This window comes from Hypanus sabinus, chromosome 19 (genome assembly GCF_030144855.1).
Source record: "Hypanus sabinus isolate sHypSab1 chromosome 19, sHypSab1.hap1, whole genome shotgun sequence".
Taxonomy (NCBI): Eukaryota; Metazoa; Chordata; class Chondrichthyes; order Myliobatiformes; family Dasyatidae; genus Hypanus; species Hypanus sabinus.
In genome coordinates this window covers 77,350,854-77,370,518 of record NC_082724.1, presented here as the reverse complement: position 1 = coordinate 77,370,518, position 19,665 = coordinate 77,350,854, and the positions used below count along the sequence as shown (strand labels likewise).

General features: G+C 43.2%; 2 protein-coding genes across 5 annotated transcripts in view; one reads left to right on the top strand and one right to left on the bottom strand.

Moving 5' to 3' along the window:
• Positions 1-19,665, top strand: part of LOC132378081 (hyaluronidase-like) — a 108,948-nt gene that overhangs the window by 23,749 nt on the left and 65,534 nt on the right. The window lies entirely within an intron of this gene.
• The window catches only part of LOC132378080 (hyaluronidase-like), an 82,269-nt gene that overhangs the window by 12,358 nt on the left and 50,246 nt on the right, over positions 1-19,665 (bottom strand). Inside the window, exon 1 of one of the 4 annotated variants that reach the window (XM_059944807.1) lies at positions 2,750-2,962. The exons of the other annotated variants lie outside the window; for them this stretch is intronic. Within the exon in view, the coding sequence (XP_059800790.1) occupies positions 2,750-2,821 (72 nt within the window). The 5' untranslated portion in view covers positions 2,822-2,962. Of the gene's footprint in view, positions 1-2,749; positions 2,963-19,665 lie in introns of those variants that run through there. 4 annotated transcript variants of the gene reach the window in all.

Sequence of the window (19,665 nt, the reverse complement as noted above, 5' to 3'; positions counted from 1 at the left end):
TTGTTACCCCCTGACCACACCGACAAATCCCGGGTCCACCAACGCGACCACCTCCGGTAGATGCGGAGGTGTGGCAGTCCGCACTCCCAGAGGAAGGTCACGTCGGCCTTTACCGAGTCCAAGTACTGGAGCGTGCTGACGCATCGCCCAGTACTCTTCAGACTGCGCACGTTGACAGATGCCAGTGATGTGTCCGCCATTAAAGTTCTTTATTTCAGCAGCACACTGTCCTTACCTTTGCAGTCCTGAGCCTTTATGCCCACGGCCTTTGTGAAGTCCTTCACCTTCTGTGGGCTCAGCATCTGCAGGTTATTCTCCCCTGGGTGTGGCAGTTCCTGTTCTGTGCCTGGGGGCTTGGTGTCTCCCAGGCCTGCTGCCCCTTCAGGCTGCGAGGCACCATACGTGGCTCCGCTCCCGGGTTCCTGGAGCTGGCGGTCTCTGCCTCCTGTGCTTGAGCTTGGGGGGTGACCAGCAGACTTTCCCCACTCCCTCTCGTCCTCTCCGCTGGCTTTGTCCGCCGCTTCATCTTCTGGGACAGCTGCTGGCCTCCCTCCTCGTCTGATGTGGGCAGGTTGCTGCAGGCTGCGTGGTTCCCTGCCCTTCTCTTCACACGCTCCTTCTGTTCTGCCCTCTGTCATTTGGCCAGAGCTTTTTGGGCCTTCTTTCGTTTGCCCACAACTCTCCAGCCTTCCTCCCCCTCGGCTCTCCCCTCCTCCATGGACGACTCCTCCTTTTCCTGTGGCGGGTCCTGCAGGGTCTGCAAGGGGGAGGGGACCCTTGGGGTGGCTGCGTCTTCTCCTCTGCTGGTGTCTTCCGTTGCTTCGGGCGCCGCCTCTGCGGGGTGGCGGGTAAATCCGATCCTGCTGGGGCCCTTCCAGTGCCAGAATCTCCCCGGTCGCCCGTGCATAGGTGCCAGCACGTTTCGGACAGGCCCAGTACAGCTGGTTGGTGTCTCCACAGAGATTGCAGGACTTGGCCTGCGTGCAGTCCTTGGTGAGATGGCCCTCCACCTTACAGTTCGTGCAGATTATCGCTCTGCACTGGGCTGCGAACATGCCCTGCCTTGCCGCGGTTGCGGCACACCCTGGGCTGCTCGGCGTAGACCAGGTAGCCTCGGTTCCCTCTAATGGCCAAGACTGAGGGTGGGTGGACGACGCAGCTATTGGAGTCCACTCTCAGCTTCACCTTCACCTGCCGTTTGCTTGTCCAGCACCCCAGGCTGTCCTTCACATCCAGACAAGCTCCTACGCTCTCCACGTACCGAGCGAGGAATGTAAGGACGTCGGCCACTGGCACGTAGGGGTTGAACAAGTGCACGGTGACAGTCCGTTCCTGCTGGGCGGCAGCAAAGAGGGGCTGTGCTTGTAGCAGCGACAGTGGCGCCTCTCCCCTTCTCCTGGAATAGCTGGAGCAACTTCTGCCACCCTGCGGGTCATCGGAAGGTGACATCGAAGAACCCAGCAAAGTTCTGGACGCAGTAGATGTCGTCAATCGTAAATCCACAGCAGTCCAACAAGACCTTCTGTTATCTTCAGTCATCCTGTTCACTGCTGTCGTCATCATCACTGGATAGGAGTGTTAGTTTGGGAGCCAATCAGCATTAGGATCCACCCCTGTGTCAGCGCAAAACCTTCTCCGCCTTCCAATCGTTGTGTATCCCAAGGAAACTCCACTTGATCTTAGCCAAAAGGCCGAGAAGCGATTATGGTCAAAAAGAAATTTCTTTTTCTTTGGTAGGGTGGGAGGTGATGACGGGTGGCAGATAGGATTTGAAGTTTCTGTTCAAGTTGACAAAGTTGTCACATTTTGTATTTATGATTTTCTTAGTCCCCCTTTGAGACGAAGGTGAAAGTTGGTTGGGAAGAAAGGGTGTCTTTCTACTGCAGAAAGAAATCCACCAAGAATTTATGATGAACAAAATGCTGGTTTTGTGGATATCTATTTGGAGCAGTTAATGATGGCTTCTCAATTCAGTTAAGCTGAGGTCTGTTTTATGCTACTGGTTCTTGAACTGGTACAACACAAATTAGGAGACCCATTTTTGATCCTTTGTTGACACTGTTGATATCAAGCTGGTGCGTTGCTACTATTGCTCCAGGAATTTGATCCTCATAACCTTTCTTGGGAAAAGGTGCCTGTGGGTATCTGGTGAAATGAGAAATTACCAGCCATGATGTCCTCCATGCTTGATTGATCTGCTGACACTCAATATGGAATGTCTGTAAGGCCTAGTTACTATGGGTACACTGTTAACTGTGGAATTACAATCGGCCCTCCTTATCCGCGGGGTACTGGTTCCGAGAGCCCCCATGGATACCAAAAAAACACGGATGCTCAAGTCCCTTATTTAACCTGGCTCAGTGTGGTGGTCTTTAGGACCCAGCAGAACCCCAGACTTCATTTAACATGTTCTGTGCAGTGAACATTAGGACCTGGCGCAGCTCTGAATCCGCAGTGTTTCTGTTCATGAAAATAATCACGATCACGATTGAAAGTAAGGTGGAAGTAATAAGGCGATCAGAAAGAGGTGAAACGCCTTCGGTCATTGGAAGAGCGTTAGGCTACAGTCGGTCAACAATCGGAACAATTTTAATGGAGAATGTGAAAGACCCTGCCCCGACGAAAGCTACAATTATTACTAAGCAATGCAGTGGTTTAATTATTGAAATACGCATGTTTCTTAAGTGTTTTATATGCATAAAGAGGTAAAATATGTACTATATACTAAGAAAAATGTTTGACTACTGACACTAAATAATACCGGATGTACCTGTTCCAACTTCAAATCCGACTTAAAGACGGACTCAGGAACGGAACTCATTCATAACCCAGTGACTGCCTGTACTTTCAGGTCATTTCTAGATTACTTATAATTCCTAATACAATGTAAATGCTATGTAAATAGTTGTTATACTGTATTGTTTAGGTAATAATGACAAGAAAAAATAGTCTGTACATGCTCAAATAACGAGTGCTGGAGAGAGAACTTCCGGGTTTTCCCGATCCGCAGTTGGTTGAATCTGCGCACAAGGAGGGCCATCTGTATACACATGAAACTGAAGCCTTTTCATATCCATCTTTCTGTCTGTAAAACATATTGTGAGGATATTTCATGGAGGATCAGGGGAGTTCTTGATGTTACAGCCAATATTTAGCCATCAAGTCATTTTTAGATGTGTTTGACAGGTTTGATGCCTAGCTGATCTATCGGGTGTGGTGTCTACATGAGACTGATTATAGACACGTCTCATGATTGGATTTATACTTGTAAAGCACTCCATGCTTGGGATCATGACACTGAGAATAGGAAGAGTTTTTGGCAAGGGGACTCATTGGGAATCAGTATTAGGGTCTTCTTCATTAGCAAGTTCCCCAGAGTCGAGGATGACTTACTTCCATTCTGCTTTGGTGGGTACTGAGGTGCCTAATGATGGCAATATGGGAACTGCAGAGTGTTCCATAGACATAGCATAGCATGTAGGTGAGGTCCACTTCTTTCACTGCATATCTTAGGCTTCTATGCATGGACTTAAGGTTCTTAAACTTCAAATCAGGTTCTTGCATCTCAACACTGCCTCTCCACTTATGCATGCTTGTGCATCAGTGATCCCAGGAGTTAATAGGGATTTTCTATTTCGTCAGGCATGCTTGAGCACATATTTGAATCTTTTTCTTTGTCATATCCTATTGTGCCAGAGCTTGGAACATTTTCTTTCTTGGGAGTCTTGAGTCAAGAATGTGTACAACGTGTGTTAGTTGATTTGAATATACAAGGGCTTCAGTAATGGGGAATGATAAAAATGATCTTTGTTTGTCAGATCTACATTGAGACATACAGTGAAATGCACCATTTGTCTCAAATCAAATCATGCTTACAAAGCCAACATAGCGTGTTCACGGCTCACTAACTCTAACCATACGACTTTGGAATGCGGGAGGAGACCGGAGCACCCAAAGGAAACTCAAGTGGTCACAGGGAGAATGTGCAAGCACCACACGGGCAGTGTCAGGAATTGAACCCTGATTTATAGCTGCTGCTGTAATGCTTTGTGCTTTAATGCTCTGTACTACCATTCTACCCTTGGGGTGGACGCTCATGTTGGTTCTATTGCGATTTTGTGGAGATAATGGTGATATTTTTTCAGTGCATTGAGATAGCTACCTCAGATACACAAGAACACAATTAAATAGGATCAGGAGTACACCACCTGGAGCCTCAAGTCTGCCCTAACAATCAATATGATCATGAGAGATCTGTGCTAGCTTTAATTCCTCTACTGTGCCATTTACCTATATCCCCAAATCCCTCGACCTTTCAAATATTTATATACTCCTAACCTCTAATAATGATCTGGCCTTCACCACCTTCTCGGGCAGAGATTCTCGATATGCACCACCCTCTGAGAGAGGAAATTTCTCTACACCTCAGTTTAAATGACCAGTTCTTTATTTTGAGGCTATGCCCCTTTTGTTCAGATCCTCCCACTAATGAAAACATCTTAACATTCACTTTGTCAAGTCCCTTTGGAATCTTATGTCTGGGTGACCACAGTCAGTATGGATCAGAAACTTCTGCTCCTCAATAGAGGAGCTCCTCAGGGCTGTGTGCTGAGCCCATTGCTATATTTTCCTTATACCTACAACTTCGTGGCTAAGCATTGCTCAAACAGCATCTACAAATTTGATGATGATGCCACTGCAGTTGACAAAGTGACAAGATCCATGCAGGAGTCAGATAGGTCAGTTGAGCGGTGTAACAACAGCCTTTTGCTCAACATCCCTTCATGTTCAGAATGTCCCTACTGAATCTTACCAAAATTTGCCAATCCACCATAAAAAGCATGACTACAAGAAACTGCAGAGTGCTGTGGACATGGCTTGCAACTCTTATCTATACTTTTTGCTGCCTCAGTAAAGCAGTCATGATAATCAAAGACACCAGCCATCCCAGACGTTATCTCTTCTCCCCACTCCCATCGGGCAGAAGATGCAAAGCCCTGAAAGCACTTACCACCAGGCTCAAAGACAGTTTCTATCTTACTCTTCAAATCTTCTATCCTACTCTTCAACTCTATCAGGCTCTTCAGCAGACCTCCTGGATGATAAGATGAACTCTTTGTCTCACAATCTACCTCCTTATGATCCTGCATGGCAATTTTTTGTTATATTTTACACTTTATTCTGCATTGTTATTGTTGTTTGATGTGCTAGATGTGATCTGTATAAACAGTATGCAAGACAACCTTTTCACTGTATCTTTGTTCAGATGACAATAATAAATCAATGCTGTTATAGCTGCCAATTATAAAAGGCACAGCTGGTAAACTTTAAACATTTTTGCAGCCACTGTAGAGTGAGGGTTGTCAGGTTGCCTGTGAGGAGCTATTAGAAAACTATCTATTTAGGATCATTTAGAGTTTGGGCATTTATCTTCCAGTGATGCTGATGTTCTATAGCCACTTAAGACAGATTTATGTGTTGGTCAGCTCAGCAGCCATTGGTACCTGTCATAACATGGATGATGGAGACATCTTTATGGGTGTTCATTGAAGCCATACTCCAAACATTCTGTCAAGAGGGGGATTCCCCTCTACATCTTCCTTGCTAATCACACTTTACCTAGCCAGCTGGTGGCGCAATGGTTCCTGAGTTCAAACCCCCGGGCCGACTGTTTATTCATTTCCATCCGTGCTGGGTTGAGCGTCAAGCTAGCCACTCGGCCCCGTAAAAAAAAAAGGGTCAAGTTAGGAACATTCATATCGTGACCCGATTAATCCGAAAGGAGACCAATTCTGACACCACGCGCCAGACAAGAATGGCTGACTGTCTGGTGTAACACGCTAAAAAATAACACTTTACCTATGAGCTTAACCATTGGTCAGACCTGCTGTAAATTTGGGGACCGCTTCATTGAGCACCTCTGCTTCATCCGCCAAAAGTGGAGTTTCCCAGTGACCAAACATTTTAATTCAGATTCCCAATCAGGTTCTGATACGTCACTCCTTGTGCCACAATGAGACTATTCCCAGTGTGGAGGAGCAACACTTTACATTCCATCTAGGTAGCCTCCAACCTGATGGCCTTAATATCAATTTCTCTTCTGGTTTAAAAAAAGTTTTTCCCTCCCTCTTCCCTTTTCTTCTATTCCCTATTCTGGCCCCTTACCTCCTTTTAGCTGCCCATCACCTCCCCCTGCGTCCCCTCCTCCTATGGTCTACTGTCTTCTTAATCAGATTCCTTCCTCTTCAGCCTTTTAACTTTCAGACCAACCTGGTTTCACCTTTCACCTTCCAGCAATCCTCCTTCCCCTCTCCCCACCTTTTTTATTGTTTTCCCCCTTCCTTTCCTTTCCTGAAAAAGGGTTTTGTACAAAATCTCGAATGTTTATTCATTTCTATAGATGCTGTTTGACCTGCTGAATTCCTCCAGCACTTTGTGTGTGTTGTTTACCCATGGGTTGCTCAGCTTATTTATTTAGAGATTTTAGTGTGGATTTGGCCCTTCTGGCCTGTCGAGCTGCACCACCACCAGAGCCCGACAACTCTCACTTAACTCTAATCTGATCATGGCACAATTTACGATGACCAATTAACCTACCCGGTATGTCTTTGGATTGTGGGAGGAAACCAGTGGACCTTGTGAAAACATGTATTCCACAAGAAGGTCGTACAGAGACTTACAGAGGATGCGGGGACTGAACTTCGATAACCTGAGCTGTTATAGGGTTGCACTAACTGCTATGCTACTGTGGCATTGTAATCTTTCCCACCTCAGTCACCCAGGAGAATCTGTTTCTCCTTGGGATGCAGACCAAGATTTTTACATGGTTAGAGTGGAAGACCTCCTTGGTCTCATCTTAAGCTGCCGAGGGTGGAACACCTGCAACAATAACCTTAATGTGTTGAGTCTGTGTGAGCGTGAGCCAAAGGATCAAATTCCACAGAAGTCACTGAGATGCCAGATTAACTCAAGGATGATGGCATTCCTGCTCTTCCTGCATTCTCCCACTTTCAGGAGGGTGAAGCCAATTATGACTGTGTGACTAAGCATAGCTCCAATGCCATATTCATTGTTGCTGAGGACACTGTTGGCCAAGTCAAAGGTGGTAATGAATCGGCATATAGGAGGGAGTTTGAAAATCTGGTTGCATGGTGCCACAACAACAACCTCTCACTCAATGTCAGCAAGATCCGGGAGCTGATTATTTGCTTGAGGAGGAGGAAACTGAAGGTCCATGAGCCAGTCCTCATCAGCAGATCCCACAGCAACTTTAAATTCCTTGGTGTTGTTATTTCATGCCCAGCACATAAGTGCAATAAGAAGAGCATAAGACCATTTGGCATAGGAGTAGAATTAGGCCATTCACCCCATCGAGTCTGTTCTGCCATTCCATCATGGCTGATCTGGAATCCCACTCAACCCAATACACCTGCTTTCTTGCCGTATCCTTTGATGCCCTGACCAATCAGAAATGATCAACTTATGCATTAAATATACCCATGGACTTGGCCTCCACCACAGTCTGTGGCAGAGCATTCCACAGTTTCACTACACTGGCTAAAAGAATTCCTCCTTACCTCCATTCGAGAAGGTCACCCCTCAATTTTGAGGCTGCGTCCTCTGGTTCTGGATACCCCCACCATAGGGTACATCTTCTCCATATCCACCCTATTTAATCCTTTCAGCATTTGGTGGGTTTCAGTGAGATCCCTTGCATTCTTCTAAATTCAGTGAGCACTGGCCCAAAGCTGCCAAACGTTCCTCATATGTTAACCCTTTGTTCCCAGAATCATCATCGTGAACCTCCTCTGGACTCTATCCGATGACAACAAGGCCTTTCTGAAATATGGGACCCAAAACTGTTGTCAATACTCCGAGTGCGGCCTGACTAGTGTCTTATAAAGGCTCAGCATTATCTCCTTGCTTTTTTATTCTATTCTTGAAATAAATGCCAACATTGAATTTGCCTTCTTTACTGCAGACTCAGCCTGTAAATTAACCTTTTGGGAGTCTTGCACGAGGACTAAGTCCCTCTGCACCTCTGATGTTTGAATCTTCTCCCCGTCTAGATAATAGTCTGCACTGTTGTTCCTTTTACCAAAATACATAATCATAGATTTCCCAACACTGTATTCCATCTACCACTTCTTTGACCATTCTTCCAATTTGTCTCTGCTGCAAACATATAAGTCCTCAGCATTACCTACCTATCCACCTATCTTTGTATCATCCACAAACTTTGCCACAAAGCCAACAGTTCCATTATCCAAATCATTGAGAAACACTGTAATGAGTAACTGCCCCAATACTGACCCCTGAGAAAACACCACTAGTCACTGGCAGCCAACCAGATAAACCTCCTTTTATTCCCACTAGCTTCCTCCTGCTTGTCAGTCATTCCTCTATCCATGCCATAGGATTTGATCTCGTTAAGCAGCCTCAGGTGCGGCACCTTATCAAATGTCTTTTGAAAATCCAAGTGAATGACATCTACTGCCTCTCCTTTGCCCACCATGCTTGTTATTTCCTTGAAGAACTCGAACAGTTTTGTCAGGCAAGATTTCCCTTCACAGAAAACATGTTGACTTTGACTTATTTTATCATTAGTCCCCAAGTACCCCGAAACTTCATCCTTAATAATAGACTCCAACACTTTCCCAACCACTGTGGTCAGGCTAACTGGCTTATAGTTTCCTTTCTTTTGCCTTCCTCCTTCTTAAAGAGTGGAGTGACATTTACACATTTGCACTCCAAGTGAAGAAAGCATGGTGGAGCCTCTACCTCCTGAGGAGTTTATGAAAATTTGGCATGACATCTAAAACTTTAACAAATCTCTGCAGATCTGTAGTGGAGAGTACGTTAACTGGCATCACAGCTTTGTATGGAAACACCAATGTCCTTGAATGGAAACTTCTACAAAAAGTAGTGGATATGGCCCAGTCCATCATGAACACAGCTACACACAAAATGATGTTGCAAGAGTTGCAAGAATGCAGCAACTATCATCAGGGATCAGGGACCCCCCCCCCTCCCCCACAACCACCAGGTTCAGGAACAGGTATCACCCTTCAACCATCAGGCTCTTGAACCAAAGAGGATAACTTCACTCAACTTCACTTGCCCCATCATTGAAATGTTCCCACAACCAATGGACTCACTTGCAAGAAATCTTCATCTCATGTTTTCGATATTTATTGTTTATTTATTATTAGTATTTCTTTATTTTTGTATTTGCAGTTTATTGTCTTTTGCACACTGATTGAACGTCCAAGTTGATGTGTCTTTCATGGTTATTATTCTATGGATTAATTTTAAGTATGCCGGCAAAGAAATTAATCTTGGGTTGTATATGATGTACTTTATTTTGAGCATTGTGTCTCACATTTTACATATTAATATTAAAGTATCTTGACAGCTTCTTCCGCCAAGCCATAAGACCACTAAACTCCCTGCCACTACTAGTTCTCATTGTGCATGAAGCAGCAGTAGCATTACACTGTTTGCTTTTTACTTGTATTGTTTATACACCTAATTATTTGTTAAATTTATTTGTGATAATACAAATTTATGTGTAAGTTATATGTTCTGTGCTGTCCACATTGGTCCAAAGGAACGTTGTCTCGTTTGGTAGTATACATATGTACTGTTGAATGACAATAAACTTGAACTTGAGTTCCCAAGTTAGGAGTCCAGTCAATGCAGAATGAGATGAGGCAAGTACTTACAAGGGCTGGTAGAAGATAATTGCGTGCCAGGAAATGTTGGACAATTACTTTATTCTCCATCAAAGGTATTCTTCATATAAAAGATGAAGAATGTGCACCATGGTAGTGTAGTGGTTAGCATGACAATATCACAGCTAGAGCATAAAGTTCGGAGTTCTTTGGTGCACTCTGTAAGGAGTCATAGTCATAGTGTCATAGAAAATACAGCACAGAAACAGGCCTTTTGGCCCATCTAGTATGTGCTGAACCACTTAAACTGCCTACTCCAATTGACCTGCACCCAGACCGTAGCCCTTGATACCCCTACCATCCATGTGCCTGGCCAAACTTCTCTAAAACATTAAAATCGAGCTCATGTGCACCACTTGTGCTAGTTGCTCATTCCATATTTCCATGATCCTGAGTGAAAAAGATTCCCCTCGTTCCCGTTAAACTTTTCATCCTTCACTGTTAACCTATGACTTCTAGTTGTAGTCACACCCAACCTCAATGGAAAAGCATGTTCATATTTACCCTAACTATACCCCTCATAATTTTGATACCTCTATCAAATCTCCCCTCAATCTTCTATGTTCCAAGGAATAAAGTCCTAACCTATTCAATCTTTCCTTATAACTCAGGTCCTCTAGTTCTAGCAATATCCTTGTAAATTTTCTCTATACTCTTGCAACCTTATTTACATCTTTCTTGTAGGCAGGTGTCCAAAATCACACACAGTTTTGGCTCCATGCATAGATTACCATACTGATCTTCCAGGGGACCTATTTTGTCCCTTGCCATCCTTTTGTTCTTAACATAATCTGTAGAATCCCTTTGGATTCTCCTTCACCTTGTCTCGAATGGTAACCTCATACTGTCTTTTAGTTCTCCTGATTTCTTTTTTAAGTGTTCTCTTACATTTCTTATATTCTAAGTACCTCAATTGTTCCTACCTGTCATAACTGCTATGCACCTCCTTGTTTTTCCTTAACCAGGGCCTCAATATCTCTTAAAACCCAAGGTTCTCTAAACCTGTTATCTTTACTTTTTGTTCAGACAGCCACATACAAGGTTTGTACTCTCAAAATTTTATTTTTGAAGGCCTCCCACTTGCTAAATACACCTTTGCTTGTCTCAATCCCCTCTGGCCATATCTTTTCAGATACCATCAAAGTTGGCCTTTCACTAATTTAAAATCTCAGCACGTGGACCAGACCTATCTCTTTCCATATTTGCTTTGATACTAGTGTCATTATGATCACCAGATGCAAACAAACTTCTGCCCTATCTCATTCTCTAATAGGAGATCAAGAATTGCACTTTCCATGGAAGAGATTCCAATGACCCAAAAATCTGATGTCCCCCCTCCTATACCAACTCCTTACCCTCATGTTAAACTGTATGATCTTCCTACGTAAGGTCTCATTAGGACAAAGCATGGGTACCAATCCTGAGATCACAACCCTGGAGGTCCTGTCCTTTAACTTAGTACAGGTGGCCCCCGTTTTTCAAACGTTCACTTTATGACAGCTTGCTGTTACGAAAGACCTGCCTTAGTACCCGTTTTCGCTAACCGAAGAGGATTTCTGCTTTTATGAAAAAAAGATGCCTGCTTTATACGTGTGTTTACCCCAAGAAAGACTATCATGACCATGAAGTCTTGTGCGGGCAGGTGTGTGCGTATGCGTGTATGTGCCGATATTTTTTTCTCCAAATCATTTTTGGCTTGCTGTCTTCCCAATTCTGATAAGCGAAACTACACTGTATATACAATACTTCTACTTTATGTAGGCTGTATATTTATATCATTCCTGCTTTTACTATATGTTAGTGTTATTTTATTATTTATGTGTTATTTGGTTTGATTTGGTAGGTTATTTTTTGGGTCTGGGAATGCTCAAAAATTTTTCCAATATAAATTAATGGTAATTGCTTCTTTGCTTTATGACATTTTGGCTTACGAATGGTTTCATAGGAACGCTTTACCTTCGGATAGCAGGGGAAACCTGTACCTAACTCTCTGAACTCATTTTGCAGAACCTTGTCACTCTTCCTGCCTGTATCATTGGTACCTATGTGGACCACAACCTCTGGCTGTTAACCCTCCCTCTTAAGAATGCTGGAGTTTCGACCTGAGATGTTCAGGACCCTGCCACCAGGGAGGCAACGTACCATCTGGGAATCTTGTTCTCGTCCACAGAACCTATTTTCTGTACCTCTAACTAATGGATCCCCTATCACCACAGCTCACATCTTCTTTGCTCTTCACTTCTGAATCACAGATACTCAATACTAGAGACCTGACCGCAGTGACAATCCTCTGTTAAGTTATTTCTCCACCCCCCACCCCACCTCACCACCACCAGCATCCAAAATGGCATATACACCTGTTGTTGAGGGAGATGGCCACAGAGGTATCTGCACTGGCTGTTTAACCCTTTTCCCCTTCCTGACAGTCACCCAGTCTCCTTTGTCTTATACCTTGGTGTAACTACATCTCTGTATGTTCTATGTATCAAATCCTCAGCCTCCCAAATGATCCAAAGTGTATCCATTTCCAGCTTCAACTCCTTAACACAAGAGTGTTAGAAGCTGCAGCTTCTTGCAAGTGCAGTCGTCAGGGACTCTGGAGGTCTCCCTGCCTTTCCACGTCCCACAAGAGGAGCATTTAACTATCCTGTCTGGCAACCCTACTGTTCTAACTGTACAAATATAAAGAAGGGAAAAATACCTAAGGAAAAATCTACCTACAGCTTTTTTGACTTCCCTCACTGAAGCCTCTTCCTTGCTAAAGCTTCGAAGAGCTAACGCCTCAAAATCCCCATTGTAACACTGTCTACTCCAACAATGGCTGCTGTACTTTCCCCTGCCTTATTTTAATTTGTTCTTGCCAATTAATCCCGATCGCTGATTGACGCTGCTCAAAACGCCAAACTGCTGTAAATTTATGTCTTGTGTGCTCAATCGGCAAATCTGAAGCTACATCTTCTCACACTTTGGATCACTGATTGTCACCACTCAAAACACCAAACTGCCACACTAAGCCTGCGTGTTCTGCATGTGGAATGTGCAAGTTTTCAGATTCAGATTCAGTTTATTGTCATTTAGAAACCACAAATGCAATGCAGTTAAAAAATGAGACAACTTTCCTCCAGAATGATATCAACAAAGCACATGACAAAACAAACTACACCAGAAAATCTGCATAACATTTGGCAATCCCCAATCCAGAGTCCAGAGAACCTGTTGTGTATTAATATCGCACTACCATCTTAGCACATTCCCCGGAAAGGAGCTCCAATCCAACCAGACAAAACAAGACAAAAACTAAAGCTACAAGACCTGCACAAAACCACATAGTTATAACAGTGCAAACAACAGCATAATTGATAAAACCAGACCATGGGCACAGTAAAAATAGTCCAAAGATGTTAAAAGACCATAAGTTCAAAAGAAACCACCACACAGTTTCCACAAGTCCTCAGGGTCCCGATTGACTTGTCATCCCACGCCAGCGGCAGAAGGGAATACCCCCGCTATGGACTTCCACGGCACCGCCCGACTCAGCCTCGCAGATGCAGCACACATGGAAAGTGACCTGACTGTAGCGGACGCCGAGTCCGTCAAACCTCCGGCACAGCTTCTCCGAGCACCATCCTCTGCCGACACGACCCTGAGGACTAGGGGCCTGTTCTTCCCAGCAGAGACCCAGACCTCACAGCAGCAGCAACGAAGAAGGTCTTTCTGGAGATTTCCAGATGTTCCTCCATGCTCGCACATACGTTTTTCTTTTGACTATGATTGCGCACGGCACCCTGCTTCACAAATAACAGATAATCAGCTCCAGAGTGGCCACTGCAAGCTGCGTTGCACCACCATCTTGGAAATTCCTCCCACAATCCAAAGACATCCCTTTTAGTAGGTTAATTGGTCATCATAAGTTGTCCCATGATTAGCTAGGGTTAAATTGGGGATTCGGTGGTGCAGCTCGAAGGGCCAGTAGGCCTGTTCCATGCTTTATCTTGCAATAAATAAATACACAGTAGGTTTATATCATGTAAAAATATAGACTGCAATGCTGACTGAAATGAGCTGAAATTAAATTAAATGTCTTTGAGTACACTCGCTAGTTGGTTGGCACAGGTTTTCAGAGCCTTACCTGGTACTCCATTGGAACCTTCTGCCTCGCAAGGGTTCACTCTCTTTAAAGACAGCTAACATTGGCCTCTGAGACAGAGATCACAGGGTCATCAGATGCAGTAGTGAGATATGCCAACTAGTGGAATGGTGTTGCAGCAACAACCTGGCACTCAACGTCAGTAAGACAAAAGAGCTGATTGTGGACTTCAGGAAGGATAAGACAAAGAAACTCATACCAATCCTCAGAGGGTTCGGAGATGGAGAGAGTGAGCAACTTCAAGTTCCTGGGTGTCAAGATCTCTGAGGATCTAACCTGGTCCCAAAATATCGATGTAGTCATAAAGAAGACAAGACAGCAGCTATACTTTATTAGGAGTTTGAAGCGATTTGGCATGTCAACAAATACACTCAAAAACTTCTATAGTTGTACCGTGGATAGCATTCTGACAGGCTGCATCACTGTCTGGTATGGGTGGGGGTGGGGGGCTACTGCACAGGACTGAAAGGAGCTGCAGAGAGTTATAAATCTGGTCAGCTCCATCTTGGGTACTACCTACAAAGTACCCAGGAAATCTTTAGGGAGTGGTGTCTCAGAAAAGGCAACGTCCATTATTAAAGACCTCCAGCACCCAGGGCATGGCCTTTTCTCACTGTTACCATCAGGTAGGAGGTACAGAAGCCAGAAGGCACACACTCAGTGATTCAGGAACAGCTTCTTCCCCTCTGCCATCCGATTCCTAAATGTACTTTGAAGCTTTGGACACTACCTCACTTTCTTTTAATACACAGTATTTCTGTTTTTACACATATTTAATAATCTATTCAATATAAAGTGGCATGCAGAAGTTTGGGCAGCCCTGGTCAAAATTTCTGTTGTGTATAGCTAAGCGAGTAAGAGATGGACTGATCTCCAACAGTTATAAAGTTAAATATGAAACATTCTTTTCAACATTTTAAGCAAGATTAGTGTATTATTTTTGTTATGTACAGTTTTAGAGTGAGAAAAGGAAAGGAGCACCATGCAAAAGTTTGGGCACCCCAAGAGATTTGAGCTCTCAGATACCTTTTATCAAGGTCCTGGACCTTAATTAGCTTGTTAGGGCTTTGGCTTGTTCACAGTCATTGTTAGGAAAGGCCAGGTGATGCAAATTTCAAAGCTTTATAAATACCCTGACTCCTCAAACCTTGTCCCAACAATCGGCAGCCATGGGCTTCTTTAAGCACTCTGAAAATTAAAATAAATGATGCTCACAAAGCAGTAGAAGGCTATAGGAAGGTAGCAAAGCATTTTCAGGTAGCCGTTTCCTCAGTTCATAATGTAATTAAGAAATGGCATTTAACAGGAACAGAGGTCAAGTTGAGGTCTGGAAGACCAAGAAAACATTCCAAGAGAACTGTTAAACTGTAGGATTGCTAGAAAGGCAAATCAAAATCTCAGTTTGACTGCAAAAAATCTTCAGTAAGATTCAGCAGACTTAGCACTGTTCTACTGTTCAGTGACACCTGCACTAATATGACCTTCATGGATGAGTCATCAGAAGAAAACCTTTCCTGCATTCTCACCACAAAATTCATATAACCTTATAACAATTACAGCATGGAAACAGGCCATCTCGGCCCTTCTAGTCCATGCTGAACACTTGCTCTCACTTAGTCCCACCGACCTGCACTCAGCCCATAACCCTCCATTCCTTTCCTGTCCATATACTTATCCAAATTTACTTTAAATGACAATACCGAACCTGCTTCTACCACTTCTACTGGAAGCTCGTTCCACACAGTTACCACTCTCTGAGTAAAGAAATTCCCCCTCGTATTACCCCTAAACTTTTGTCCCCTAACTCTCAACTCATGTCCTTTTGTTTGAATCTCCCCTACTCTCAATGGAAAAAGCCTATCCATATCAACTCTATCTATTCCCATCATAATTTTAAATACCTCTATCAAGTCCCCCCTCAACCTTCTACGCTCCAAAGAATAAAGACCTAACTTGTTCAACCTTTCTCTGTAACTTGGGTGCTGAAACCCAGGTAACATTCTAGTAAATCTTCTCTGTACTCTCTCTATTTTGTTGACATCTTTCCTATAATTCAGTGACCAGAACTGCACACAATACTCCGAATTTGGCCTCACCAATGCCTTGTACAATTTTAAAGTTACATTCCAACTCCTATACTCAATGCTCTGATTTATAAAGGCCAGCATACCAAAAGCTTTCTTCACCACACTATCCACATGAGATTCCACCTTCAGGGAACTATGCACCATTATTCCTAGATCACTCTGTTCTACTACATTCTTCAATGCCCTACCACTTCCCATGTATGTCCTATTTTGATTATTCCTACCAAAATGTAGCAGCTCTCACTTATCAGCAGTAAACTCCATCTGCCATCTTTCAGCCCACTCTTCTAACCGGCCTAAATCGCTCTGCAAGCTTTGAAAACCGACTTCATTATCCACAACGCCACCCATCTTAGTATCACCTGCATACTTACTAATCCAATTTACCACCCCATCATCCAGATCATTAATGTATATGACAAACAACATTGGACCCAGTACAGATCCCTGAGGCACACCACTAGTCACCGGCCTCCAACCTGACAAACAGTTATCCACCACTACTCTCTGGCATCTCCCATCCGGCCACTGTTGAATCCATTTTACTACTTCAATATTAATACCTAATAATTGAACCTTCCTAACTAACCTTTCATGCGGAACCTATTCAAAGGCCTTACTGAAGTCCATATAGACAACATCCACTGCTTTACCCTCGTCAACTTTCCTAGTAACCTCTTCAAAAAATTCAATAAGATTTGTCAAACATGGCCTTTCACGCACAAATCCATGTTGACTGTTCCTAATCAGACCCTGTCTATCCATATAATTATATATACCATCTCTAAGAATACTTTACATTAATTTCCCCACCACTGACATCAAACATACAGGCCTATAATTGCTAGGTTTACTCTTAGAACCCTTTTTAAACAATGGAACAACATGAGCCATACGCCAATCCTCCGGCACCATCCCCATTTCTAATGACATTTGAAATATTTCTGTCAGAGCCCCTGTTATTTCTACACTAACTTCTCTCAAAGTCCTAGGTAATATCCTGTCAGGACCCAGAGATTTATCCACTTTTATATTCCTTAAAAGCGCCAGTACTTCCTCTTCTTTAATTGTCATAGTTTCCATAACTTCCCTACTTGTTTCCCTTACCTTACACAATTCAATATCCTTCTCCTTAGTGAATACTGAGGAAAAGGAATTGTTCAAAATCTCCCCCATCTCTTTTGGCTCCACACGTAGCTGTCCACTCTGATTCTCTAAGGGACCAATTTTATCCCTCACTATCCTTTTGCTATTAATATAACTGTAGAAACCCTTTGGATTTATTTTCACCTTACTTGCCAAAGCAACCTCGTATCTTTTAGCTTTTCTAATTTCTTTCTTACGAGTCTTTTTACATTCTTTATATTCCTCGAGCACGTCATTTACTCCATGCTGCCTATATTTATTGTAGATCTCTCTCTTTTTCTGAACCAAGTTTCCAATATCCCTTGAAAACCATGGCTCTCTCAAACTTTTAAACTTTCCTTTCAACCTAACAGGAACATAAAGATTCTGTATCCTCAAAATTTCACCTTTAAATGACTTTCATTTCTCTATTACATCCTTCCAATAAAAGAAATTGTCCCAATCCACTCCTTCTGAATCATTTCACATCTCCTCAAAGTTAGCCTTTCTCCAATCAAAAATCTCAACCCTGGGTCCAGTCTTTCCCTTCTCCATAATTATATTGAAACTAATGGCATTGTGATCACTGGACCTGAAGTTCTCCCCAACACATACCTCCATCACTTGACCTATCTCATTCCCTAACAAGAGATCTAACACTGCCCCTTCTCTAGTTGGTACCTCTATGTATTGCTGCAAAAAACTATCCTGCACACATTTTACAAACTCCAAATCATCCATCCCTTTTACAGTATGGGCTTCCCAGTCTATGTGTGGAAAATTAAAATCTCCCACAATCACAACCCTGTGCTTAGTACAAATATCTGCTATCTCCTTACAAATTTGCTCCTCCAATTCTCACTCCCCATTAGGTCGTCTATAATACACCCCTATAAGTGTTACTACACCTTTCCCATTCTTCAATTCCACCCAAATAGTCTCCCTAGATGAGTTCTCTAATCTATCCTGCTAGAGCACCGCGGTAATATTTTCTCTGACAAGCAATGCAACACCTCCCCTTGTTCCTCTAATTCTATTACACCTAAAGCAATGAAATCCAGGAATATTTAATTCAGCATCAGAAGTTTGCAAAGGAACATCTAAACAAGCCTGATGCATTTTGAAAACAAGTCCTGTGGACTGATGAAGTTAAAATAGAACTTTCTGGCCGCAATGAGCAAAGGTATGTTTGGAGAAAAAAAGCTGGAAAATTTCATGAAAAGCACACCTCTCCAACTGTTAAGCACGGGGGTGGATCGATCATGCTTTGGGCTTGTGTTGCAGCCAGTGGCACAGGGAACATTTCACTGGTAGAGGGAAGAATGAATTCAATTAAATACCAGCAAATTCTGGAAGCAAACGTCACACCATCTGTAAAAAAAGCTGAAGATGAAAAGAGGATGGCTTCTACAACAGGATAATGATCCTAAACACACCTCACAATCCACAATGGACTACCTCAAGAGACACAAGCTGAAGGTTTTGCCATGGCCCTGACAGTACCCCGCCCCCCCCGACCTAAACATCATTGAAAATCTGTGGATAGACCTCAAAAGAACAGTGCATGCAAGACGGCCCAAGAATCTCACAGAACTAGAATCTCCCAAACAAGAATTAAAAGACTCTTAATTGGCTACAGAAAGTGTTTACAAGCTGTGACACTTGCCAAAAGAGGTTTTACTAAGTACTGACCATGCAGGGTGCCCAAACTTTTGTTTCGTGCCTTTTTCCTTTTTTGTTATTTTGAAAGTGTAAAAGATAGAAATAAAAAAGTAAAAAATAATGCCAGTGATAATAAATCTGATTCTGATTCTGGGGCTGTTGTCAAGAAGCAGGAGCTTGGAAGAACTAATACTGTACATGCAAGTGATAGGTTGGAGGTCAGAGAGCAGGAGAAGTGGTGACCACCCGTGGAGGCTTCAGGTTATACAGTACCTTATTGACAAGTAGCAGCCAAACGGAACTTTCTCCTGGAGCTTAATTTGAACAGAGGTAGGTGGTATTGCCATTCCATTCTGGATGTGAGAATAAAGCAGCCCTACCCTCTGGGTCATCACTGTCAAATGCAGGCCTCTATCCTGCCCCTGCTGAAGTGCACTATCAAAACTGTACATTGCTATAAAACTGTGCAGTCATTCCTAATGCAGATAGTGGACTCCCTTCAAACAGTGCTTTCAATGATTGCATCCTCCAAATCGTCAGTTTAATTCTAACATTTAAGATGATTGTTGATCCTGCAAATTCTTCATAGTTCTTAACTTGTTGAATTAGTAAAATAATTTCATTTTCACTCTCGGCCATTTCTGGCATCTGTTATCCTGAATGCTTGAAGCCACAGTGAGCTTTTTGAACACAAACATGCAAGTGACGTTATTTAAAAACTGCTCCAAGCATGGTATAGTATCTAACAGCCGCACTGATGCTAGTTAGAAAAAGTTTGACAATAGTCTTCTGCCCCAATTAAGCAGCATAGTGCCCCAAATAAACAGGGAATTCTGGTTATTTTTTAGATTTGGTTTTGTTCTTTAAGAAATAAGCGGCTGCCCTGATTAACCGATGGCCCAATTAACCA